Source organism: Triturus cristatus, chromosome 11, assembly GCF_964204655.1.
Source record: "Triturus cristatus chromosome 11, aTriCri1.1, whole genome shotgun sequence".
NCBI lineage: Eukaryota > Metazoa > Chordata > Amphibia > Caudata > Salamandridae > Triturus > Triturus cristatus.
Genome location: NC_140594.1, coordinates 184,664,330 through 184,691,895, shown reverse-complemented (window position 1 = coordinate 184,691,895; position 27,566 = coordinate 184,664,330). Strand labels below are relative to the sequence as shown.

Genomic DNA, 27,566 nt, shown 5'->3' with positions numbered 1-27,566 from the left:
AACGAAGACAAAAATAAAAGGCATTGTTATTTGCAATGTCAATAGCTCAAACTCTCGTAAATGCAAGACCTATTTCATTGTAAATGCTTGTTTTACATGAAAGCGTGAATTGGTCACTCAGCGTTTGTCAATAAAATACGTAGAGAATTTTTTAAAAAGCTATGATATTGCAGTGTGGCCGAAGGGGCATATGCAAGTCCAAAAAATGGGGTTAGGAAAAAGACTTCCTCCAGCAAAAAAAAAAAAATAAGTATTTGGGGCTTTGTTATTGCAATTGATTTTTTTTTTTTCTCCACAGTGATGGTAGCTTTTGCTCTTTTGACTGCTCTCCAACAGGATTGTAAAGCAAGTGCTGAAATGCAATAAGGTACTGTTAGGTGCACCATGCCAATAGGTTTCGCCTTTGGGACTTTATAAGTATTTAGTTATGCAGCACAATATCCTTGGTGTAACCACATTAACTGTTGCATGGCTAAACACTTACAAAGTTCAAAAGGCGAGACCTATTGGCTATGCCAATGCTTGTTTTTAAACCCATGTTCTTGTTGCGTGCCCAGTCGAATTCTGGCTGCCGATATACGCTGAGTGTTATACATGGAGCGGTTACTTTTGAGCCAAAGTCAAATGTGATGTAACACAACATATGTATAAAATCCCGCTGCCTACCTCATTTGCTCCCAACACTAATCTATCATCATCAAGAAATCTTTATTCGATCATTACATCATAAAAGATACACTACAACAAAGAAAGAAAAAAAAGAAGATAAAGAATACGATTAATAATAAATAAAAAAAGCTGTGCGTGCTAGCGCGCAACCAAGATGGCCGCGTAGGTGCGAGGCTCCCGAGGACCTCCGTGACCTCCTACATAAATCCTGACAATATCCTGTCCTAGATGAGGGGACTGTGTTGGTGAGCCCGAGCTGAGGTGTCACCCGTTTTCCGCTTCCAAATTGGACCTCGGACACCGGCGGGAGCACCGATTGAGGTTTGCGGCCTTCTCCATGCCGGCCCCCCGGATTGGAGTTGCGGGGCGATCCGGAGACAAAGTGATCAACAGCGGCGGGCAGGGCTGGGCGACTCTCGTACCCCGCACTTTCACTTTCGCTTTTGCACCCTCCTTGCTGCGTAGGCGAGGTTGGGTTGCGGGGCGGTGTGCGGTGGTGGGGCCTCGTTGGGGTGCCCTGCTGGCCCGCCGGCTGTGATCCGTCCTGCGGACCTGTGGTTGCCCCCCCCCCCGGAGCCCGTGAACTGGTTTGTCGGCCTTTTCTGAGGTGATTGGCACGATTTTGGGACTGAAACCATGTCCACAAAGCAAGATGGCGACCGGGCAAAGGTGAAATCGACCCGCCGTGGCGCAGCCCATCAGTCCAACAGCATGGACCGCTACACCCTCCAGAAGGGATCTCCCGAGGTGCCGCGTAGGTCCCCTGAGGGCCCGACTGATGCTCCTGCTCTGCCCGCGGATCTGACCCTGCGAGATGTCATGGGCGCTATCGCCGAGATGAAGGCCTCGGTGGACCAGCGCTTTGACACACTGGCGCAGAAGATTGACTCGGTCCACGTGGATGTTGGCCTGGTGAGGGCCGACTTATCCAAGACCAATGACCGGGTCGATTCTTTGGCCCACACCACCTCGGGCCTCACAACGGACGTGGCGGCCCTCCAAAAGGAGGTGCGCCGGCTTGGCCAGGCGAGCGCCCTGATGGATCGTCGACTGGAGGATTCCGAGGGTCGGGCCCGGAGGAACAATGTCCGCATTGTCGGGGTGCCGGAGGGACGTGAGGAGGCGGCGGCGGACCTGTTTGTGGAGGACCTGATTCTCACCCATCTCCAGCCCCGGGGGCTGAGTAAATTCTTTGTGGTGGAACGTGCCCACAGGGTTCCCGGATGAAGACCTAAGGCCGGAGCCCCTCCGAGGCCTCTCATTGCCCGGATTTTCAACTTTCGGGACAGAGACGCTATCCTGCAGACTTCTAGGCTACAAGGACCGGTCAGACTTGACAATATGGACGTAAACTTCTATCCTGACTTCACCCCAGCGGTCCAGAAGCAGAGACTGAGCTTTCTCGGAGTCAAACGTCGTCTACGGGACCTGAACCTCAAGTATGCGATGCTTTTTCCAGCTAAGTTGCGAGTGGAGGTGGATGGCCGCACGCACTTTTTTGATCGTCCCGAAGCGGCCGGGGACTGGTTGGACTCTTTGCCCGGGGATCGGGGCCGGGGGGGGGGGTGGGGGGGGCGCGGTTGGAGGGGAGGGCTCGCCGGATCAGGACTGAGGGACTAATAGTAGGCCTCGCTCTGGACAACATTATCGTCACTTTTGACTGTTCGTGTAAGTTCCCCTCCTGTGGAGGTAGTACGGGGTCTCTTGGGGGCTCTCCCTCTTCCTCTGGGGGACTAGTTAGTTTAATCATTCATGGGGCGACAGGCACACTGCACTTTGGGGGGGCTGTTTGGGCTCATGCAGGGAGGGGGGAGTTCTGTTGGGATGGGTGGGTTGGGGTGGGGTGTTGTTCGTTTTTACCGCAAGGCAAACCCTTTATTGTATTGGTGTTTTTAAGGTGCTCTCGGGGGGACGAATGATGGCTTCTGTATGTGATGGGGGGTAGGGACCTGACTTTATTGTCCTGGAACGTTAATAGACTGGGGGGATAGGATCAAGCGAGGTGTGGTCCTGCAGTATTTGAAACGACTTTCGCCAGATGTGGTCTTTCTGCAGGAGACACACCTTATTGGTAATTCCTTTTGTGCCATGAATCGGCGTGGCTATCGCTTGGTGGCCCACTCGGGCTTCACGTCGGGCTCACGGGGGGTGGGCATCATGGTGAAGAACTCGCTCCCGTTGGAAATAGACGAGGTGCGCCATGATGAGAGGGGACGCTACACTGTCTTAGTGGGGAGAATGGAGGGCAAAGTAGTTGTCTTTGTATCAGTGTACGTCCCACCGGGGTTACAGTCTACCACTTTTGCAGACCTGGGGCGCCTCCTCCTTGACCTTCCGGGGGGGCTTCTGGTGGTTGGGGGGGACTTCAATGCGGTGGTTTCTGGGACCGTGGATCGTCACCCCCCTAGGGACCTCCCCCGGGCGCAGGCGTGGCTGTCCGGCTTCTTAGATACACTGGGATTGGTGGACTGCTGGCGCTTAAAACATCCCACGCAGCTGCAGTACACTTTCCATTCGGGTGCCCATGGTAGCCTCTCACGGCTTGATTATGTCCTTGTCCCTGCGGCCTATGTTGGGAGGGTAGGAGAGGTGCGCCATTTGGCACGGGGTATTTCAGATCACTCCCCGCTCCTGTTGCACGTTGATGTCTTCCCGAGGGGGGAGGGCAGGGTAGCTCCAATCAATGCCTGGTACCTGCGCGACCCCACCATTCGCGCTGATTTGATTAAATCCTTGCAGCGGTATTTCGATGAGAATGTGGGGTCCGTCCCTTCGGCTATCTCCCTGTGGGAAGCCTTCAAGACAGTTCTTAGAGGGGAGGCCCTCTCCTTTATCTCCCATGCCCGGAGGCGCGAGCAGGAGGAGGTGACCCGGGTGGAGGCCGAAATTGCTGAATTGGAGGGTGATCTAGAGGGTGGGGTGACGGATGCTGCACTACATGTCCTACAACTTAAGCAGGCGGCCTACAGGGCCCTCGTAACGGAGGCGGCCAGGGGCCTCTGTAGAGAGCAACAGGGGCGACTGTATGATGTGGGTGACAAGGCTGGTAAACTGCTTGCGTGGTTGGATAAAAAGGAGAGAGCGAGTCGTGTGGTCCCGCTGATTGAGAGGATGGATGGTGTGCGTTTCACCGAGCCAGAAGACATTGTCTCTTGTTTCGCGGATTATTTCCGCGAGGTGTATTCCCCGGTTTCTCCCTGCTCGGAGGAGGATTCCCATGCCCTGCTTAGGGATATCGCGCTGCCTTCCCTTTCGGTGGAGGACAGGGTGTCGTTAGATGCCGCTCCTACCTCCGACGAAATTGCCCTCGCCATACGCTCGGTCGCATCCGGCAAGGCCATGGGCCCGAACGGCATCCCTATCGAGTTGTATAAGCTGCGACCGGATGTACTGGCACCCCACCTCCGCGCGATGTTTCTGGCGGCCCACTCGCTGGGCTCCCTCCCGCAGGACCAGCGTCTGGCTACAATCGTGGTGATCCACAAGGAAGGGAGACCCCGAGACCGGGTTACATCCTATCGGCCTATCTCGCTCTTGAATGCGGAGCCCAAAATCCTCGCCAAGGTGCTGGCCAACCGGCTGGTCGGCGTGGTGGGGGATCTGATCCACCAAGACCAGTCCGGCTTTATTCCCCATCACAACACGGCCCTTAATCTGCGGCGCTTGCACGGGGTGCTCGCGCGTGTCCCGTTTGTGCGGGAGCCGGCCATATTGGCGTCCTTAGACGCCACCATGGCGTTTGACACGCTCGAGTGGCCATACATCTGGGCGATGCTGGCGAAGTTTGGATTTGGCCCGGGATTCATCAGCTGGGTCAAATTGTTGTATTCGGGCCCATTGGCGCAGGTGGTGGTGAATGGAAGAGTATCGGTCCCATTCGAGCTGGGACGGGGCACGCGACAGGGCTGCCCCTTGTCGCCGCTCCTGTTCGCGCTGGCCTTGGAACCCCTGGCGGAGTGGCTGCGGTGGCACCCTTCCATCCGTGGTCTCCGTTGGACCCCCGAGTATGAGGACCGCGTGTCCCTATACGCTGACGATATCCTTTTGTACCTAGCCTCCCCGCGTAAATCACTGATTGTCCTGGTTGATGTTTTGCGCTCATTCGGCCGCAACTCAGGCCTTGTCATCAACTGGGCTAAATCATGTGTTTATGTGCTTTCCGGGGAGGCTCCCGTCCTCCCGCGGGGCTGCCCGATCCAGATTGCCTCTCAGGGGTTTCGGTACCTGGGTGTTTATATTACTCTGGACCCGGAGGCCCGCTACGAGCGGAATTTGCTTCCCCCCCCTCCAGCGCTTGAAGGAGGACGTCGCGCGCTGGCGGCGCCTGCCGCTTTCGCCGCTCGGCCGGGCGGCATTGTTTAAGATGATGTCGTTTCCACGCTTCCTGTACGCTCTCCAGAACACTATGGATTTAGTCCCGGCGCGCTACTTCCGTGAGGTGGAGAGTCTACAGCGCCGCCTGTTCTGGGACGGGAGGCCGCGTATTGCCCTGGCGAAGTTGACGCTCCCATGGTACGACGGGGGGATTGCCCTCCCGGATATTAAACGGTATTACTGGGCCTCCCAGCTAGCTGCAATTAATCATGGCCTTTACGGGCCCGCCTTAAACCCGGCATTTGAAATGGACAAGATGCTCCTGCCTGGTGGCGACTATAATCGAGCGCTCTACTCTGGCGCGCCCGACCCCCGCCTGACGGGACCTACGCGTGTCATGGTGCGAGTATGGCACGCGGCTAATGCAGCTATGGGGTGGAAGGACCGTTTGACCCGGGCATCACCGTTGTACGCGTCTGAGAGATTGGGCTCCCTGTGGACCTCGAAGGGCTTCGAGAAGTGGGACACGATAGGCATCAGTAAAGTGGGGGATCTCTGGACGAGGGGGGGCTTTAAAACATTCGAGACGCTGCAGACGGAGTTTCAGCTGCAGGGCAGTGAATACTTTCGGTACTTGCAGGTCCGTCACGCACTGGGCTCCGTCTTCCCAGACGTCGCCTCCATCCCGGAGTCTTCCCCCCTGGAGGATAGAGTGCTGGATGGCCACGTTCCGGACAGCACGATCTCCCTTATTTACAAAAAATTGATTAATGACCGCTCGGGCTTGCTGACTGGCCTCCGCGAGGCTTGGGTTGCCGATGGGCTGGAGTTGGACGACGAGGACTGGATTTCCGCGGTGGCCTCTCCGAAGGAGGTGGCCATACCGGCTCGCCTTCGCTTCGTCCAGCTTAAGATACTCCACCGGGTTTACCTGACGGGGCCAAGGCTTCTGCGTATGGGCTATGCTGAGGATGGGTTGTGTAAGCGTGGATGTGGTGCTTTGGCGACTTTTTTGCATATTTTGTGGGAATGCCCGAAGGTGGAGCGATTCTGGCGTGGTGTGCATGAGGTCCTGCGAGTGGTTATGCATGTCGCGCTGCTGCCTGAAGCGAGGAGATGCCTGCTGAATGTGTGGGAACCAACTGATTACTCGGTTCCGCAGACGCGATGGGTGACTCTGGGATATATGATAGCTAAGCGTGACATTGCTCAACTGTGGGGATCCCAGAGGCCCCCGGCGGTGTCGGCCTGGAAAGAACACATGGATTGGTGCATGTTCCGAGAAAAGGTGGTGTATGTGGCGAGGGGTAAGCCTGGGGCATGGGTGAAAGTATGGGGCCCCTGGAACGCCTACCGCGGGGGTATCTGCGCGCCACCACTGCTGCCTGCTGCCTCACCAGCCCCGTCCCCTTAGTTGACTCCTTTCCTTAGCCCCGGGCACAGAGGTCCCCCAGTCCTCGATCTGTTCCCCTTCCCCTCTTTAGACTCCTGTGGATGGCTGGGGTCCCCCATTCGGGGAGCACGTGCTGTTACTTTCGATTGCGGGTTGCCTTGCGGGTGTGGTTTTTCGTGTTGTTTGTATAAAATGAAACCGTATTGCGGGGTCAGAGCGATGTGGCCCACGACGTTGATACCTCCTGATTTTGCTTCTCTGTAACGCCAAGTGTTTTTGAACGTATGTCATATGCTCCTGTCATTCTAGCGGCCGGCCGGAAGGTTGTAGGCCCATACTTGTATATTCTTGAGATTGCAATAAACGGTTTAAAAAAAAAATAAATAATAATAAATAAAAAAAATACAGAATCTAAAATCCTTGTAAATGTTAAATATCTCTAACTGGGTCCAGCCCAGGAGAACACCATTAAAACAGGAATAAACCAACATAACGGTCTTTCCATGACATGATAAAAAATGATGAAAGCTATGAACAAAACAAAAACAGGGCCACTTAAATAATTAAATATCAGGAGTAGAAAGTTCTTGAGGAATAATCCTCTTCTCGATGGTCCTACGTATGGCCCATGACCAGCTAAGAAATTTGGCCATTGCGATGACTATATCCTCTCGGGTGTTGGTTCTCAAAATATGCAAAGCTATTTTATGCGATCTGGTACCTAGAATAGAACATATCGGCTTAAGCCATTTGTGCCTAGGATGAGCAAAGACAGGACACACAAACAGTACGTGAGTGGTTGACTCTTCCTGTGTTGTACAAGTAGGACAAAACCTATCATGACCACCCTTCCATTTGTACCTATAAGAATTGAGGGAGGGTCCCCACTCTGAATTGATGGTGTAATTTGCGGTCAACTGGTCTGGAAATAAAATTCCAGTAAGGTTCGAAACTACTTATATACTTGTGATCCATGAAGAGGCCAGATAGTGAGCTGCTATTTGTCACTGACCATAATTTCCTGAACCTGGATTCCCAATATAGGGCTTTATAATCTGATTTGTTAGGAAATTGGTTGCCCCTAGGATCTAACCACAGCTGGCCCAGCCCCATGTCATACAAGCCATTTTTAATATGTTGGAGCCAGACTATTCTCCTGTGCTTGTCTAGGTCATTAATGTACCAGATTGCATTAGCATAAGATAGTAGCTCGGATGTGGTCCACAACCTTCTCCAATAGGAGAGAGGTCTAAATCCAGCGTCCTCATCGAACGCCCTACAGCCCAAGTCTAACAATAATGGCTGATTAGGTGTTGACTGGGGGAGGGCGGTCAATGAGCGCAAAAACTTGTTTTGGGCTATGACTAGGGGGGGATAAGTTATCAAAGCCCCACATCTCCGCCCCGTATATAATTGATGCTCTTATTTTCCCTTTATACAGGGCAATGACAGGCCCCACCGGTTTTGTGTACGAAGCTCTATGTTCTTTCAGTAATGCACCAGCTAGTTGATTGTGTTTGAGTACAAGTAATTCTATTTGTGACTTCCAGGTCAACCTTCTGCCCATGGTGATCCCCAAATATGTAAATGTGTCAGTTTGTTCTAGGGGTATAATCATTCATTGGCACTTTACTCTTAATTATTTTATTTTTGTGCAAGACCATGTACTTAGTCTTATCAACATTAATAGCCAGATTGTGATTGTTGCAAAAGACCATAAATCTATCTAAGGCCCGCTGCAAACCTGATTGTGTTTTAGACAATATAAGCGTATCGTCTGCGAACATGAGGAGTGGGACCTTAGAGCCATCTAATGAAGGAGCGTCGGCTGGGTAATTTGCGAAGTAGGAAATAACCCTGTTTATATACAAGGAAAACAGTGTGGGTGCTAAAACACACCCCTGCCTTACGCCCCTATTTACAGGGAATTTGTCAGTTAACTTGCCCTGTTGTCCCCATCTGACTTGTGCGTAGTTAGAGGTGTGAAGTTTGACAATGAGGGAAAGGAGCGCCAAAGGCATACCTGCCTCCTTGAGAGAATCCCACAACTTGCTACGGGCGACTAAATCAAAAGCAGATTTTAAATATACAAAAGCTGCAAACAAAGTCCCCCCCGATATAATAACCGTTCTCCAATAAATCGTTGTAAACCTAAATACCTGGTCAATTGTGCTAACATGTGACCAAAAGTCAGCTTGGTAAATAGATAGTACCTGGGACTCATCAATCCATTCATTAACTCGAAGTAATATGGTCCTAGCCACAATTTTTTGTATAGAGTCAATTAGACTTATAGGTCTATAATTGCAGGGACAAGAACGATCTCCCTTTTTAAAAATGGGGATAATTTCCGCACCTTGCCAAGAGGCAGGCAATGGTGCACCCCGTGCCAAGGCATTTATTAAAATAAATATGTAATTAGCCCAGTTTTTTTTCTGATTTAAAAAGATCCGTAGGAATACAATTCGGCCTGCCGGTGCTGCTTCTATTGCTGCCTCGATCTCCGCCAGGCCGAAGGTTAAAACCTCCGTAGTTGCTATATCATTGTAGCCAGACACAGTGGTTAAGGGGCATGTGAACTGGGCTTGAAAATGAGAAACCCATTTATCAGGGGGGACATTATTATGGGGAGTAGGCTCAGACGCACCCACTACCCCATATTATCAAATGCCAGAATTTCAACCAGTTCTTCTCTTGGGGAGCTTTGGATAACTCCTCCCATCTGTCCTCATCAAAGTTCTACTTTGCCTTAAGGAGCACCCTTTTGTACGTAACCCTAGCTATTTTAATTGCCTGAATATCATTTGATTTGATCGCTAGGGATAGCAGTTTAAAAGCTGCTGAACAATCTTGGTCGTACCATTTGGCTGATTTAGATAAGGTAGGTCTGCTTTCCTTCCTTTTAGTAGTAAGTAATAATTTCAGTTTGACAAAAAGAGCCTCATGTTCTCCCATTAGACACTGGGGAGGTTCTTCTAGGGAGTTAAAAGCTGAGAGGGTCATCCGTGTTGCCTCAAGAGTCTTTCGAAGCAGGCTTTGGGTACTTACATTTTCAGATATTAGGGCCCACTTCAGTCGACGAAAATCATTTGTTAACACAATGTCACCTTCCAGCATTTCCCGAGGAGGGCTAATACTCACAGATGGCTTCATTGCTAACCTCATAGATGGAGGATCATGGTCACTCTCTGGTCTATTGATCACGACCATATCCAGCAAAGTAGACCATAAATCCAAACTAACAAAGATGTAATCGATCCTACTGCCACTCTTCCCATTAGAGAAGGTGTTACTACCATTGCCATCTGATGATCTCCCATTTGCGGCTCTCAAGCCCCGCCCCAAAGAGAAACGTTTGAGTTGGTGGACCGCCTCAGTCCACTTACCATCTTCGAACCCTAAGGGCTCAAAAGTACAATTGAAATCGCCCATAATCACCAGTGGTTTGGGGCCTGCTAACTCGTCAATAAAAGAGTCCAAATGCTGAATAGTAGGAGATGGTCTACCCCCCGCTAGCCCTCATGAATAGATGTTAATTAAAATAAAAGCGAGCTCACCTTCCCTTGTTACTTTTATGGCCATAGTGTCCCCATCATCCATGGGCATTTCCCTAATGTGAAGAGATGAGTGCTGCCTGACCCAGATTAATAATCCCCCCACTAGGTCGGCCTTTCCCTTTAGTGGTAGCCACTTTCCCGAAAGCCAAATAGCCCGGGCGATGAATAATGGTCTTCGACCAAGTCTCTTGTAGCACAATAAAATCATGGCAGTCCACCAAATTCGACCAGTCAGTAGATGGAAGTTTGGAGGGCAATCCAGCAATATTCCCGGACAACAGAGAAAGATTCGCACGGAGTGTATTGTCGTTCAGGTCCTGTGTTTCAATAGCAGAAGGGGTCAGCTGTACTCTTATTAATTTGGATCCTTGATCAAATTGAGGGGCTACTGGGGAAAATATCTGATGGCTATGGCCCTTTCCACACTCCTCAATGGAGTCCTTAACAGGAAGGGTACATTGTGATGGTCAATCGCAAGCATCTAAGTCAGATAATGGTGCAAACCTATTATGAACAGGGGCCTCAAATAATCTAGGGGCTGGTCTCAAATTTGCACTCAATGTTCCATACCCCATAGTAAAATTCAGAGAAAAAGGTAATTGAGGACCCTGCTTATAAAAAAACCCAAGTGGTAAGACCGCTATTGAGTCGTCTTTAGGCCTTAATGGCCCACCCAAGATATCCAGTATTACTCTGGGAGACTGTATGTTATCAAAATTGACTATCACGCAGTCACCCTTCAGTCCCTTCCTTAGGGGGCCTACCCACGAAGTACGTCTGGCCATGATCATATGATTAAGGATATCTTCATCCCAAAATACGGCTCCCTTTAATTTGGAATTAAGCCAGTGTCTGGTTTTGGAGAGAAGTTGCCCAGTGGATTCGAGGTGTCTATTCTGACTCTGAGGCACATTGCTCAAGACGACCACTAAGGGTGCTGCAGCCGGCGGTATGAGCTTGTGAGGGGATTCTTACCCTAGTTTGGGAATTACTATTTGAACCACTTCTGCTGTCAATTGGTTGACCATTAATCTTATTAACTGCGATCGATTTGAGCTCCACGAGGGAGCACATAGATGTTTGTGCAAATTCACCTGACGTGTTACCCTAGTCGGCCAAATTCCTGGGAGGCGAAGAGGGCCTGTTAATTATAACTGAAGGCTTGACGGTGCCCTCCCCCCCCTTATTCTTAGATCCCTAGCAAGTGATCTTAAGGTATCTGTTATGGTCTGGGGTAGAGGAATACTATCATACCTATCGTTACTAAGATAAGTAAGGGTCTGTGGAATGGCCTGTTGGCCATCTTTGACAAGGGACTCCTTGTTTTCAGAATGAACTATCTTAGAAAGCTGAATTAGATTTTCCTCTATTTTGTTCAATCTATAGGTAATAGGAGTTAGTAAGGTAGACATAAGATTCTCTAGTCTACGCCACATATCTTGTCCACCTCGTAGGCTAAAATCTCCAATAACTGGAGAATTCGGATCGGGAATTATAGTAGAGGGGAGGACCTGTCCGTTACCCAGATTTAATGTCGCAGCATTGGCTTGGGTATTAAGCCTCGGGACTTTAGCAACAGAGGGTCTTTGTGGGCCACCACCCCTCTTCCTTTTAACTGTGGTGTCAGAAATAACATCGGAGTGCCTGGTCTTATTTGCAGCGGCAGCTCTGGCAGGGGCTCTTTTCTTTTTACTACGAACCACTACCTGCGCGGGGGAGGGAGAGTTGGAGGGGTTCTCCTCTACCTCACTAGTGCTGTGAAATTGGGTGCCCGATGTTTCAATAACCTCCGTCTGCAAAGCAAGTGAGCACACGTGGTCGGGGGAGCGAAATACAGCAAGTGGACCCAGGGAAGATCTCTTGTTCAGCAGGGGTTCCAGAGATAACCGTCGCTCCGTGTTAGCAATCTCTTTTTCCAACACTGAGGTTGCTCTTATTATAAATTGATCGAGGGTACCCACCACCCCTCCCCCTGAAGACGGTGCAACCTTTTTAGTATCCCTCCTAATCATTATAGAACTGATCTCTGCAGCAGCAAAATACAATGAAATAAATAAAGAACAAGAAGAATTCAATGATAAAGGAACAAAAAACGAATGATAGCTATCAACTAATAAGGACGCCACCAGGTCACCATGCCGGCGTTAGAGGGGTGACCCAACCCCACCTCCTTCGGCCTCTGACGGGCCCGCCCTTGGCCCGGGCTTTGCCCGAGGTGCGCCCGGGAGCGGCAAGGTCCAAAAGTAGCCCCCGGCACAGGTGAGGGGAGTGAGAGTACCAAAGAGGATCCTGGGACTTCGAGTCCCTCGTAGCACACAGCGAAGTCCTGCAACAACTCACAGGGTGAGTTCCAAAAGTAGCCCCCGGCACAGGTGAGGGGAGTGAGAGTACCAAAGAGGATCCTGGGACTTCGAGTCCCTCGTAGCACACAGCGAAGTCCTGCAACAACTCACAGGGCGCGGCTCCCCAATCTATCAATAACACATTAATTTGTGAATCTCAGAAAGAAAAAACAAAATAATTTATAACTGTACACAAATAAAACTACTTGAATGTTAAAAAAACAACACATTGCAATTTACGTGGTGTGTGTTTGTGTATTAGCCATTTTTTTAAAACCGGAAAGTAACCAATGTAATCACATCGGCCCAACTCAACAGTGCTCATTTTATCGACTTCAGAAGGGTGAAGGGTGGAATCTGCCATGTGGTGGTTGCTGCTGTGGCCTGTAGGCTACCTCCGGAACCTGCGTGGCAGCGTTTAACTGAGCTTTCTTTCTTGCCTGTGTGGCAGTTTGCATTCCTATCAATAACCATTATAATCCCTTAAAATGTTAGTTACGTTTAAACACTCGCACTTAGAGTTGCAAGAGCACTGTTTGTTTGAATCTAGATGTGACCATTTCTGTTAAATCATAAAGCAAACCCTCTTTATTTTTAATTCCTCGGCCCCACAGTCCCAAGACGGAAAGGAGGAGAGAAAACGTTGGTAGAAAATGTAATTTCCTTTCATTAACTAGTCTGCTCCACAAATCGGTGCTTGTTAAGTTCAAAGCAGTCCTCGAAGCGACATCAGCCTCAAGTCTCCTCAAAGCAGCCACATATGTTAATAAGCATTTTCCTTCGGAATCCCAATGGTTTTCAGGTCGGAGACAAATTTGCCCTCACAAAAACATATTCTGGGTCTGCTTTATGACACCTCGGTGGTCTCCGTGACCCCCAGCACTGCTGCAGTTTAGCCTAAAGGGGTGGGAGTGCGTGAAAGGGAGGGGAGGTTGGGTAGGTTAGCGGTGCCACACATCGACAGGGGCGCGCATTTGTTCCTGCCTCTGACAGTTATATGCGAATACTTCCTCTTAATAGCCCCCTGCCAGGAAGTGTTAAACCTGCCAAATGCAGACAATTACAGGCTGGCTCACCAGCGACATGCAGGCAGGGCGATGACTGATGCAAGGCCTCCGAGCTAAAGGGGAAGCGTTTGAATTTCTTTTGGCTTGCAAATGTTTTGTGTTTTGTATAAATGCAATTGGGGTGGGGGAGGCTTAAGTCCACTGGTCTGGCCATTGCTGAATATTTCGGCAGATAATCCTTCCAACATGTACAGGCAAAATAACATTGTAGAAACTATCACTTTTTTTTTTCTCCACACCGGTTTATGTTTTACAAATCAGCTTGCACAAGACCTAGAAAAACAACACTTTGCAGACTCTTCTTGAGGCAAATAATTGAGCGAGCTGCCTCTTTCCCTGGTGCCCACTTCCCTCGCCCACTCCTTTAACAACATCAAAGCCTTGTTAAGTAAGTGGTCTTTTTAAAGACCTGTCAAGTACTCGGGTGCGGCCGCAGTAGGACAGACAGCAGACCACAACAGCTCCTCTCCCCCTCCCCCCCCCCCCGCCCCCACCCCCACCCCCACCGGAGCCAGGCAGGGGGCCTGGTGTTGCTCTGGCCCTTGGGCCATTCACACCTCGGCTCCCCGCGTGGCGGACCGGCCCAGAACCACTGTTTTCCCCTGACACCACCGCGCCATGCACCACCATTTGTAATGCGTTGGCTCCATCAAGTGGACAAAAGGTGCAACAACTATGAAATTCAGTGACACTCTGTTTAAACCGGGTCAGCTGATTTTCATCCGGTAGGGTACTGTCGGGCAGAGTCGGTTTAAACCGAATTCCGGACAGCCTAAATACGCCCAACACTACGCTCCCGATGTACTCCTCCTTCAAGAGACTCACCTCATGGAAACCCGCTGCCTATTTTTTAAAAGATACGGGTTTGACAGGGTGTGGCATTTTGGTTTCACACAAGGCTCCCGGGGGTGGCCATACTAATCCGGAAGGGCTTTCCCTTCACCCTTGCACAGGTGACGACCGACACGCAAGGCCGCTATGTGACCATTTCCGGTAGACTTGAGGGTCATGTCCTGAACCTATTCTCAACATACATCCCACCTGCCACACTCCCCTCCACTCCATCACCTTACAGGTGTAATCTCCGCCCTGCCCTGGGTCAGACAGTAATTGAAGGCAACTATAATATAAATATATATTTTGAAAAGGCCTTCGACACAGTCGACTGAAACTACCTAGAGGATGTCCTCGTGATGATGGGATTCAGCCCCCATTTCCGACACCTAATCCGGGTCCTTCTCTGAGGCATTTCCAATCCGAGGAGGCACGCGTCTGAGATGCCCCCTCTCACCGCTCTTATTCGCTCTGGCAATGGTGCCCTTGGCCTGCCTCATACGCAATGATTCCCAAATCCGAGGGTGCTCCTGAGATCCGCTTCAGGTGGATAAAATTGCCCTATATGCAGAAGATGTCCTGCTTTTCTTGGCGGACCCGGAATGCTCTGGCCCATGCTGCTTAGAGGTGCTCCTGGCCTTCGAGAACATCTTGGGCCTTTGACTCAACCCGGCGAAGTCCACTCTGATCCCCCTCCATCTCTCCAGGGCTTGCTTTGATTGGCAGTCTAATATCCCCATCAGGAGACAATCGTTTAAATACCTTGGGATCTGGATGACTCTACTCCCAGAGTTGGAATAGGCGCTTAACATTGCACCCCTGGTCACGAAAGCCAAAACAGACCTTAAGTGCTGGCAAACCCTCCCACTTAACCCCCTTGGAAGAGGGGCACTTTTTAAAATGATGGTCCTCCCCTGCTTCCTATACATCATTTAGAACACCACCTCTCATCTCCCGGGTAGTTGGTTATGAGACTTTGATGGGGTAATTGCTAGGTTCCTGTGGGGGGGGGGGGAGGCCGCGAATTGCCCTGGCTCGCTGCCGGATCCCGCCCTTTGATGGAGGCATGGGAAGGACAAATCTTCATCTTTACTACTTGGCTACCAGACTCCTTGTCGTCCATGATTGGTAAACGGGGAGGGGGGGGGAGGGGTGGGGAAGGGCTGACCCAGCCTATTGGACTGAGCTTAGAACCATGGACTTTCCGCAAATCCAAGCCTACTTGTACGGGGCCCCCATTCCACAGGCGATCCCACCTATTACTATAGCGGTCCTAGTAGCCTAGCGCTCTGCCCTGCGATGCACACGCTGGGACAAGCGACTCACTCAACATACACCTCTGTGGCATAGCACGTGGCTGCGGGAAGAATCAACCCTTGCAGTTTTTCTGCAATGGTATCACGTCGGGATCTCGCTCCTTGGAAACGTCTGGATGGGGGATCACGTCAGGTCCTTCCCCGACCTACAACGTCACTCCCTCCACACCTCCTAATTTTATAGGTATCTGCAGCTCTGCCACGCCCTAACCGCACACATTCCACCAGGTATGTCGATCCCAGAGTTTAGCCTGTTGGAGGCCCAGGTAATGATGGGAAACTTGGGCAGAGGAGTGTTGCGGATATACTGCTCCCAAGCGAATAATGGCCCCACTACCCTGGACTCGCTGAGAGCCCGCTGGGAGGGATGGCAATGTCCCTTGGAGGAAGCAGATTGCCGCGACGCCCTTATAGCTCCCAAAACTCTTACAAACTCTTCTAAACTCCATCTCATTCAACTTTATTATCTGCACATGGCCTACCTTACCCCTGTGTGCCTACATAAGGCCGGACTGCGCCCCTCCCCGGATTGTACACAATGTGGCCAAGCCCCGGACGATTTCTTCCACATGGTCTGGTTGTGCCCTGGTCTTGCCTCATTCTGGTCGGGTGTGGAATCTGACCTTGCGCGTACCCTGGGCCGGCATGTTCCCCATGATCCCTCGATCTGGTCCTCTGCATGGTGGCCTTAGACGTTGGGACCTACCCCTTCCCCTGGGGATCAGGTAAACAACCTGGGGATGTGGTTGGATACCAAACTATCTTTTGAAAATCACACCAGGCGGGTGGCGGGGAAACTGTTTCGGGGTCCTGCGTAGTCTCAGGAAGACCTCAGATGTACTCCCTGTTTCAGCGAGGAAAACGATGGTCCACGCTCTTGTGACATCACTTCTGGACTACGGGAATGTTCTTTTCCTAGGAGCAAATATTAAATGTGTACAGAGATTCCAATGCATTCAGAATGCTGCTGCACATCTTGTTTTAATGCTCCCGAGGAGAGACTCATCCAACAAGGCCCTGGCTTCCCTTCATTGGCTCCCGGTGAGGGAACGAGTTCTTTTTAAAGCTATGTGTCAGCCACCGCATTCTGCAGAAGAAGGGGCCCTCCTAGCTGCATGACCTTCTTACCCCGCATGTTCCCATCTGCCGTCTGAGATCAAGTGGGACGGGTCAGGTTAACATTCCGACCATCAGAAGAGTTAGTATGGGCGGGCGCTCCTTTCACTTTTTAGTAGCCACACAATGGAATAAACTCCCGAAAGTGCTCCGGCTGGAATCCTCGGAGATTATTTTCCGGAGAAAGCTTAAGACGTGGCTCTTCTCAGCTGTTAATCTTCATGTTTGATCCCTTCTGCTTCACCTCTGCCTGTAACTGGTTCTTGTCGCAGCGCAGGGAAACACTAGCTAGTGTAGCCATGCGCTTTATAAGCTTGTTTATTATTATTTATTATTACGCCTTCTTTTGGGGGTATTTGATGGTCTAGACGGCTCTAGAGCCGACAAACACTTTTTGGGCACGGCGGTGGCGGTAGCCAAGTGAGAAATTGCGGCGGCCTGGGCTCATGCCAAACCCCCTACCCTGCGAAAATGGTGACGGGGGAGTGGACTGGTGCGCGACCCAGGAGGAACCTCACTTCGAGGCCCGGGGATGTCCTGGGAAGTTCCTTAAGGTACGGGGCAAATGGCTGAATTTACTGACTTTCTCATACAGTGTTATATTGCCTCTCAAATGGTATGTCTTGCTCGAATACCTCAATCATGACTGTGGATTTCGTTGGTTGTTAGAGATGGTCTCTGATTTACTATGCGATTGTATGCTGTCCTTATGTGAATTTGTTTTTCAAATGCAAATAACTTGATTATCAAAGGAAAAAAAAAAATCGATATGCTGTCCTCTGTTAGACTGTATTGTGATTCGGTGAATCTGGGACAAGCAGTACATAGTGGGCATCTTTAGCTCCTATATTGTAGTTTGCTAAGAAGGTTTGGTGCAGCAAGTTAAACTCCCAATTCAGTCCGTTTGAACTTGCATGTAACAAGTATTTCTTCATATCTGATCATGTGTGTTGGAAGCTCAGGAGCAAACAGAATACTGTAATCATCTAGTCTTTTATTAATATAAAGGTGCATCTATCTCTATTGGGCAAACTTTTTACATAAGAGCTACCATAAGAAAATACATAAATAACCATTGTAAGTCTTGCTTCTCTCCATTGCCTTCAAATACCCACCTCACATTCCCTTACAGACAAATTGGTGGGTATTGATGGACTCAATAATTTAGTCTTTCCTCATTTTATTTGCATTCTAAGTACTGTTTTTGATGGTTGTATTTAGAAAAAATGAAAATGTCTAAATTTGGGTTTAATTTCGTTTCTTTTTGCAGACCTCAGAATACATTATTCAAGCTTATAAATATGGAGCATTTGAGAAGATCCCAGAATTCATTGCTTTCAGAAACAGATTGAACAATTCTCTTCATTTTGCACAAGTCCGCACTGAACGCATGTTGTTGGATCTTTTACTTGAAGCTAATATGTAGGTATTGAAACCAACACAATTTAAATTGTGCCCTTTTAGTCTGTGGCACAGGGCCAAACTTAGGGCCTTGTGACTTTTTGTAAATTATCAAAATATTTTTATAATCTCATATGATTAGATAATACATTTGCTTGGCCAGTCCAAAGGATGTTCTTTAGGTGTCTGTGGGGCTTGATGAAATTGGCCTCCAGTAGGTTGGTTGCAATGGACAAATCACAAAACTGGGTGAAGTACATATGACTAAGTAGGATATCCTGGTGATTACCTTTTGGTACCCTCCTGACTTAAGGCTGTTCTTAGCTTGAGCGCATAGCAGGATAGTAATAAAATCAAGAATTATTTATTGTTCAACCTTGGGGCCACACCATCCCAAGTGTAGAAGGCACCCTTTATGCTTATTAGATAAGTATAATGCTGTGATGTTAATTGATCCAAGACTTAGTCACTGTATTGATAACTGTGAGAAAGTGGCTCTGTATATACTGTTCCTTAATAGGTACAGGGTGTACAGAGTCCACAGACCCCAAGGGTTTAACAGAGGTTAAAGTTGGATATAACCTTACTCTCCAAAGTGGTAGCCTGGTTGAGCAGTAACAATAACACATGATGGGGCATACCCAAATAACCCTCCCATGCCTGGGTATAGAAACATCTAATATATATAAAAAAACTTGGCGAACGCGTCGACATATTGACGTAGGAGGAGTCCACTGATTGTGTTGATTAAAGAAATAATTTGTTTGGCAGATACATAAAATAATAGGAGAGGAGTAATACCTCTGATGCCAAAAAGGATTACCTCCAAATGTATTACTGTAAATAATAAGTATACATCTTTTTGGAACCATAGTTAGGGGAATTGACATTTAATAATTTGTTGTGTATATAAGGTGTGTATATATATGATCTTATGAAATTGTACATAGAGGTGTCTTGTTATGATTTTTTTCATGTCTGTTAAATTTGTATATACTATGTGTTTAGTTTTCTGATGTCTACCAAGAGATATTCGTTTCTGATAAATAATGATGAATACATTTTCTTACAAGAAATAAGTAATTACCGAGAAAATTGATTGTTTCTTGTGTAAAAATAAACAAGAGATTGATCCCTCTTAGCCAAGTTTTTTTATATATATTAGATGGTCGAGCAGTAAGGCAGTATCAGAGGACGTGTAAAGCATTTGTTGTACACACTCAGTCAGCAAATAGTTCCACACACTCAATAACTGAACTCTAGGCCAATGGTTTGTATATAAAAAATATATGCTGGTTTTATTTTAGAACCAACACTTGGAATTAAAATATACTTTCTCGAAAGGAGATGTTTCATAAAAATACTTTTGTATATGCAATAGACTTTTTAGTAAACAGTTACACGTAGTTGCAGTAGGCAACTCTATTTCTAAACACAATACATTGAGCTCAATGCTAAATTCAAATTATATGCAACAGATTACTTTTTAGATTACTTTTGTAATTCCAGGCTTGGATCCTAGATCCAGTCCTGGGTCAGTTCTCAGAATCAGCTGTTGAAAGTAGACTTTGGTACTGTAATGATTTTTAACTAATATTTAACTATTTCAAAAGTGAGCACTTAGAAAATATTTCAGAGCAAACAATCAATGATTCCCTATGGAAGGAAATATAGGTTACAGGTACAGTAGGTTATCGTTACTTTTGTAATCCAGTACTGGGTGTCTAGACTCAGTACTGGGACATTTATCCAACACAGGTAAGTAATTAGGTTTTCAGATGTTATACGATTTCTGAGGACTATTTAGAAATTGCAGAAATCAACACTTAGAAAACATTTCACAGAAAAGCAGACAATGGTTTCCTATGGAAGAAAAATGAGTTAAAGGTAAGTATAGTTGTGGGTACTTTTCAGAGTCAGTGCTGGGCACCAAGATCCAGCACTGGGAGTTCACCTAAGAGCAGGTGAGTAAATTCGTTTTTGGTACTCGGCTGATTTTTGGTGAATATTTTGAGTTTTGAAAAGTCCACACTTAGAAGAATTTCCAAGAAAAAGCCAGACAATGTTACCCTATGAGGAAAATGAAGTTAGCGGTTTAAGGGTAAGTACTCGACTGGCAGACTCAGGGGTCTCCCAGTGTCAGGTAGTCAGTTCACCCTCAGCGGTTTCAAGACGTCCGGGTGCAGAGAGAGTTAGGCCCAATGTTATCCTATGAGGGATAGGGGGGGCCTGGGTTGGTGGCTGCTGTCGGGCAAGCCACGCGGCTGTAGGAGCTGGGCTCCTGGTCACTTACTCAGGGCAAGTGGGGAAGTAGGTTAGAGTAGAGTTTTCACTGCCAGGGCCACTCGGGCGGCTGGCTGCAGGGTGCTTTTGAGCCGTCGGGCGCTCAGTTGGTTTCTATGGCAAATCTCCGGTTTGGAAAAAGACTGCAGGCTCGGGGACGAGGACTCAAATTTCAAAGCTTTATTCGATTATTAAAAAACAATCATAAAAGCATAAATTGTTAAAATACAGAATAAAATACAGAACATGCATCAGATATTACAGTAAACGAAGCAGCTTAAATGGCATCAAGTATGTCGGCCAGACAATCTAATGTTTATAGAACTCGGTTAGAACACCAGGCTTTTCCTATGGGAGACAGCTTTTAATATAAAGGTAGCGGTAAAAAAACAAATGTCCAACATATCAAGTCCAAATAACAATTTCATCGCGTGGGCAGTAGTGAACACAAAGTATTTCTTAAAAACAGGTTTGAGATAGTAAAGACGAAGATGCAGATAAAAAGGGCAAATAAGCATAAAGTGCAATGTGCTTTGCTTAGTTGAGCCGTCACAAGGGCAAGGTGTTGGGCTATAAATTTTCATCTGTGGAAAGGCCACCAGGTTATGGGCAATGCCTAATCTCAACCTAGTGAGAAGAAACTGGTGAGATTGTTTGGTAAGCCCGAGACAACCGACATGTTAGAGTGGTAAAAAACATGGGTTGACGAGAGGCTACATTGAACACTACGCAGGTTAGATTTGGTCCCTAGAAAAACGTATTTAAGCTCCTTTTTAGGTATAGTGACGGCGCTCAGGGGCTCATCAAAAATGTCAAGATTAAAAATTTCACTGTAGGAAGATGAAACATAATTTAACCAGGGGATCTTACGGACATTATCCAACCAAAGACAGTCTAAAATGATTTGCCTGGTAAATCCTGTCTCATCCTTAGCCCAAATTGACCTCCAAGCCATAAGAGGTCTCAATCCCGTTAGATCTGTAAGATAATCAAGGCCCACCTCTCTATGACTTAGTTCAGTAGATGCCGAGGAGGGAAGGCAAAGGAGTCTTTTAAGGAACTGGTTCTCTGTAACTTGTAGATCCCTGTGTTTACAGTAGCCCCATATACCTGAACCGTATAAGGCAATAGATACACATCTATGCCTATAGATGTTTAACATGTCAGGGATGCGACAACTGCCTAATTTGAATGCAAAGCGGAATACTCGAGAGGAGCTTTTGCCCATCTTGGCATTCACATTTAAAAACTCAGGTGCCCAAGTTCCTCTATTATTAAAAGTTATGCCAAGATAACAGAATTTGTCCACTACCTCAATTCTATGATTATTAAAATGAAATGGTTTAGAACGTTTCATCCGTTTCCCGCAGGCCATAATGAAGGTCTTAGAGTTATTTATTTTTAGTTTTCTCCCCTTGATAAAGTCGTAAAAATAATTCATAAGGTTTTGGAGTCCATTCGGAGTACGCGAGAATAGAACCGTGTCATCTGCATATAGCAGGACCGGGACAGGGTGACCACCAACCTGTGGGGAATCTGCATGTACCCTCTTCAATTCGGACTCCATGGAGTTTATAAAAAGGGAGAAAAGCAACGGGGCCAACACACAGCCTTGCCTTATGCCTGATTTGACCCTGATTTTCCTGGTACATTCCCCGGCCTGGCCAAAGCGGATCTGGGCTGATAGCTTATTATAAAGTCTGGCCAGGAAATATATTATTGCTGGGGGGGGGGGGGGGGGGGGGGGGCTCCCATTTCCAATATAGTGGACCATAACAAAGTATGATCCACTAGGTCAAAGGCACTTGAGAGGTCAGCGAAACAGTGAAATAAAGAGCCCTGTTTCGCTTTAGTGTATTTCCCGATGATAAGATCGAGATTAATACACTGCTCTGTTGTCCCAAGACCCTTACGGAAGCCATATTGAGATTCAGCTAGAATTTTATTTTCCTCCGCCCATTCCTCCAGTCGCACCAGTAGGACCCTGCTCATAATCTTGAGTGAGGAATCCAGAAGGGAGATAGGGCGGTAGTTCTTAGCCTCTCCTCTATCTCCCTTCTTATAGATCGGTAGAATTATGGATTCACTCCAGGTGGATGGTGTACTATCCCTAACTGATGCGTTGAAAACCTGGGTCAGGAGCGGGCTCCAAAGTGCCGGGTTGGATTTATACAGGTCAACCGGGACCCCATCTGGTCCCGGTGCCTTCCCCCCTTTGCTCTGGCTGATGGCCATTTCCACCTCTTGAAGGGTAATACCCAGGGATAGCTTAGGTTCATACAGGGCGGTAGAAAGGCTAGCACAGTCCTCCCTAGCCGAGTCAAAGATTTCTGTAAAATATAATACCCAATTATCTTCGCTAACCTGTGCTGATAATATAGGGAAATCTTCCTTTACAAGAAAAGGGCTATTGACCGTATTCCAAAAGAGCTTACTGTCACGCAATACTGCTGCTTTAGTCAAATCGTCCCAGGCAAGCTCCCTTAGCTCTTGTTTTCTACGTGTTAGGTGCTTTTTGTATAACAGCCTGAGGTATATAATGGCCTCCCTGTCTCTGGGTTGTTTAGAAAGTGCCCGCTTAAGTTCTTGGAGGGATTTGGTACACGCATTATCAAACCAACCGGTATCTGCCTTCTTCGTTAAGCCTTTGGTGATGGTGAGGGATCTTTTTATGATGGTACCCAATTCCACAAAATCAGCTATAATGCACTGGGGGGAAGCCTCTGATTCCAAACATTTGAGTATCGCTACAGACCCCATTTCTACAATTTTATGCTGCAGCTTCTTGGAATTATCCACACGCCATTTGATACGAATACCATTCTGCCTACAGGGGGTTAAGTCTTCTATCATACGCTGGATGTTAACCGGAGACCCCCAAATAGAAATCGACATGGTGATGGCATTATGGTCGCTACTTCCAAAATCTACAACAATAGGAACCATACAAAATGGAACAATATGAACAAACTAATAAATGGTCAATAACAGAATCCAAGTTCATTCCTACAAAAGTCGGTACAGGGTTACCCTCATGGTCTGCAGCCGGGGAAAGTATCAATAGATCCAGTTTAAGCATAAAGGAGTTGAGGGAGTCGCCATATGGGGAGTGTATAAAATGTGCCCGGTTTTCCCCATTATCCCCGTCGTACCCCCAAACTTTGGTGAAAGAGTGGGGGCAAGTACGAATATTAAAATCCCCTCCCCAGATGATATCAAGAGGTTTATGGTTGCCTTTGCAGATGTTTCTCACTGCTACATCCAACTCATCCAAAATTGAGGTATTTGTAGCATCAAACAAATTGTTATAGTGGTTAATCAGCAGGGTTACATGGCCCCTTTTGTGTTCCATGCATAAAATTTGCGAGTGAAAACCCACAGTCTGGTGCGATTTCACACGAACAGGGAGGTTCACAGAAAGTAGAGTTACTAGCCCCCCTTTAGCCCTGCCCATATTGGACCTTTGTGCCGGGTTGTTATGACACAAATCCATCAAGGATGCTATCAGTTGTTACCCAGGTCTCTTGTAAACATAAGACATCAAACTGGGAAAGAATTTCGCTCCAGCCCAAGGACGACTTTTGCCGGCTCCAGCCAGCATATTCCAGCTAGCAAATTTGAAGCCGGGGGTACATGGAGCTAGTTCAATAACCTCCGGTACACTAGTAAATCCCAGTGATGGCCTGATAACAACAGGAGACCGTAGATACAAGAAGGTGGGGTGGGGCAGAGGGGTCAACTCCCTGGGATAGTTAATGTGCAGGGGTAGGGGTGAGGGGCATTACGGGGGCTGGATCGATAGATATACTTTTACCCATAACTGCTATTAAACTATTACCAGTAGCAGGGGGGATGCAAAATGGGAAATATAATGTGGATAGTTCGTCTACTCCATCTAAACCGTTAAGACAATTAAATTGGTTAAAATCACAGAAAGGAGTCTCCGGAGACATCCGGGCCGGTCTTGCTTCATACCCACGGAATCTACCCCTCTGCTCAACCCTCGTCCAATTATCTCGGCCTTGATCATGGTGCAAGTGGATAGGGGTAAAGAAAAAAGACACTGGCAGCGTCTGGATGGTGGAATCGAAGGATCTATTAAACCCGGCACATATGTGCGAGACTGTTCTGGGGTCTCTAAAGCTCACCATGATACAGTCCCCGATTATAGTCTTTCTAGTTTTACCCAGCCAAGGTACCCTTCTAACCAAGATGATTTCATTATGAAGGTGGGCCGGGAGGGGTCTATTCCAGTTCAGCCATTTAATGACTTTATTTTTAAGAGATTGAAAATTCTCGGCTTCTCCAACTTCTAAGGGAGGAACACCGGCCAGGACTACCATGAAGCGGTTAGCTTCAGGGGGCAGGTCAGGCCTACATGGTCTAGGGACAATCTTATCAGGGGGTGGGGAAGCTATGTGGCCATTAGTTGTGGCCCCGTTAGTAGTGGTCATAGATTGAACTGGACCTGCAGGTAGCAAAGGGGGAATGTTAGAGTTGCTATTTTGAATCGGGGCTAGATTGCCCGTTTGGGAACGCAAAGGGAGAGCGGCATCATTCACTAAGGAGGGGCCTAGATTACCTAGGTTAGTAAGAGTGATTTGGGGGTTGGAAGAAGTATTGGACTTTGGGGATCTAGTAGCTAATATAGCAGCAGAGGTTTTCTCAATGTTGGTAAGACTGAGTTCTATGCGTTCCAATTTAGACTCTAGGGGGAATAAAAGGGATTTGAAGAGGGCTCCCAAAGTTTCTAAAGAGAGGTCCAAACTAGGTATGTGTTGAGAAAGACCTGATGTGGGGTTGGTGGTATCATGTTTGTTTGGCTGTTTTAGATTTGCCACCAGGTTTCGAGTTATACGGCCTTTTACATTTAGTTGCGACCCCTTCAATAACTCCATTTAGTATAGTATCACAAGTGACAATGGAGTCTGAGGGAGTGGGCACATTAGTATCAAGGACCATATCAATTTCTGGGAGAATTTCGTTAACCAAAATATCCAGATTAAGTGACGCCAAGTTGGTCACAGTAGATGTTGAAAAAGGGCCCATCGCAGCATTGTTAGTAGACTCTGTAGGTCGTTCGGGGGTTTTAGCATTGGCCAAAGTACCAAGGGAAGATCTTTTGAAGGCCGATAATTCCTTTGATAAACGCTTCTCAAGAACGTTTATTTCAGTGTCAATGAGGGTATTAGCTCTAATCAAAAATTTCTCCATACCTCCAGAAATGGCCGCTCCAGCTAGGGATGACTTGCTCCTGGTTTCACGACAAGACATCTCCCCACGCTAGAGATAGCAAATGTAGCAAAATGTAGCAGCAGAAGCAAGAGGGGGGGCCTGGACCGGACAAGATCGGTCACGATCGGTCACAAACTGGCCCGCCCTTGGCCCGGGCTTCGCCCGGCGACGCTCCCGCGCGCTCCCGCGCAGCGGGATGCTGTATCCAATAAGTAGGGAGGATTACGGGCTGTGGGCGGAGCAACAGGGAGAGCGGACCAGGTGATGTCTCTAGGTCAGGCAGGGGCTCCTGGGAGATGGGAGTCCCTGCAACGCTCGCAGCCCTGATGCAAGCTTCCTGTAGGAGCCCACGGAACTCTGCTCCTTCTAGCCATCCAAAGTGCCTCTGCCCCAGATCACGAAGCAGCACCCGCGGAGCGGGTGCTGCGAGGTCAGCAGGAAAGATGCAGAGAAATACAGCCACAGCCTCACAGGACCAAGTCTTCAAAGAAACATCCACGCAGGGAGTGCAGGCAGGCGGTAGAAAACCCCTCAGGTGGGCTGTGGGCGGAGCAACAGGGAGAGCGGACCAGGTGATGTGTCTAGGTCAGGCAGGGGCTCCTGGGAGATGGAGTCCCTGCAACGCTCGCAGCCCTGATGCAAGCTTCCTGTAGGAGCCCACGGAACTCGGCTCCTTCTAGCCGTCCAAAGTGCCTCTGCCCCAGATCACGAAGCAGCACCCGCAGAGCGGGTGCTGCGAGGTCGGCAGGAAAGATGCAGAGAAATACAGCCACAGCCTCAAGTCTTCAAAGAAACACCCACCTTCAGGTGCCACCACCACTTCGAGGGGTAAGTTGGGTAGTTGAAGGATAGGTAGGTACCCCGGGGATTGGGCACAGAGGGCCGTGGGGCGCCGGGTGCAGGGGTGCCTTTTGGCGTCGGAAATCTTACCCTCTTGTTGATCACGGTTGGGGTGGCACTCTGTTCTGAGGCTGCAGGCTTCTTCAGGATAGTCGAGGGGGGTCCTTGGGTGCCGGACTCGGGGTCAGTCACCGTGGGGTCATCCTCGTGGGTTTAGTTCACTCCGGCACCGGCCAGGCTTGGCGGGTGCAGGGTGGGCTGGGATCGGGGTTCCGGGCTGCTGCCAGGGGGGAAAGGTAGGTTCTGAGTAGAGCCTCTACTCATGGGAGTCCCAGGTGATCAGAGTTCAAAGGTAGCCAGGTCCTCTGGGGTTTCTGAGGTTGCTGGCCACAAGAGATGCCGGGTTTGGAGCAGGAGCAAGTCCGAGGTCGACAGGCCGGTAGGGCTGGGGCCAAAGCAGTTGGTGTCTCCCTCTCCTTTGCAGCTGCAGGGCAGGTCTTCTTTTCTTCTCGCTCTTCTTGTAGTTTCGGAATCTGGAATCTGGGGAAGGAAGGTTCAGAGTGCCCCTAAATACTAGATTTAGGGGCGTTACAGGTAGGTGAAGGCCAGGGACCAATGGGTCCTGGTCCTGGGGTGGGTACACCCCCTATCCTGCCCCTCTCCTGTGGGAGGGGGGCAGTAGCCCAATCCTGATAGGGTAGGGCCTCCCATCTTCACGATGACGAGAGCCCGGAGATGTGCTTCACCTCGCCTCCCCCACCTGAGGGGTGGGGTGGGCAGGCTGGCACATCCCCTGTCCTTGTATGGGGTTTCCGGCCAAGCTTCCCGCCAGAGTGGGGGGTTGCAGTGGCCTGGGGAAACTCCTAGAGGCGGCAGGCCTTTGAAGCTTCCCTTTGCTCATTTGGGCAGCCTCAGAGCAGACGTGGATTGTAGGTTAGTTGTAAGAGGGCATCTCTAAAATGCCCTCTGTGGTGCTTGGTACATTAAATCTCACACTGGCATCAGTGTGGGTTTAATGTGCTGAGAAGTTTGATACCAAACTTCCCAGTCTTTAGTGTTGCCATTATGGTGCTGTGGAGCTCGTGTTTGACGAGCTCTCAGCACCATGTACTCTTAAATGGCAGCACTGCACTTACAGTGCCCGGGAATGGATCTGGGTACTGTAGGGGCACAGGGCTCCTGCTCCTGTGCCCACACCA

At 48.6% G+C, this 27,566-nt stretch overlaps 1 protein-coding gene across 1 annotated transcript in view; it reads left to right on the top strand.

Annotated features, from left to right (window-relative positions):
- Window positions 1-27,566, top strand: part of NAA25 (N-alpha-acetyltransferase 25, NatB auxiliary subunit) — a 792,299-nt gene that overhangs the window by 475,312 nt on the left and 289,421 nt on the right. The window contains exon 16 of the mRNA XM_085636118.1: window positions 17,879-18,030. Coding sequence (XP_085492244.1) covers window positions 17,879-18,030 — 152 coding nt within the window. The remainder of the gene's footprint in view (window positions 1-17,878; window positions 18,031-27,566) is intronic.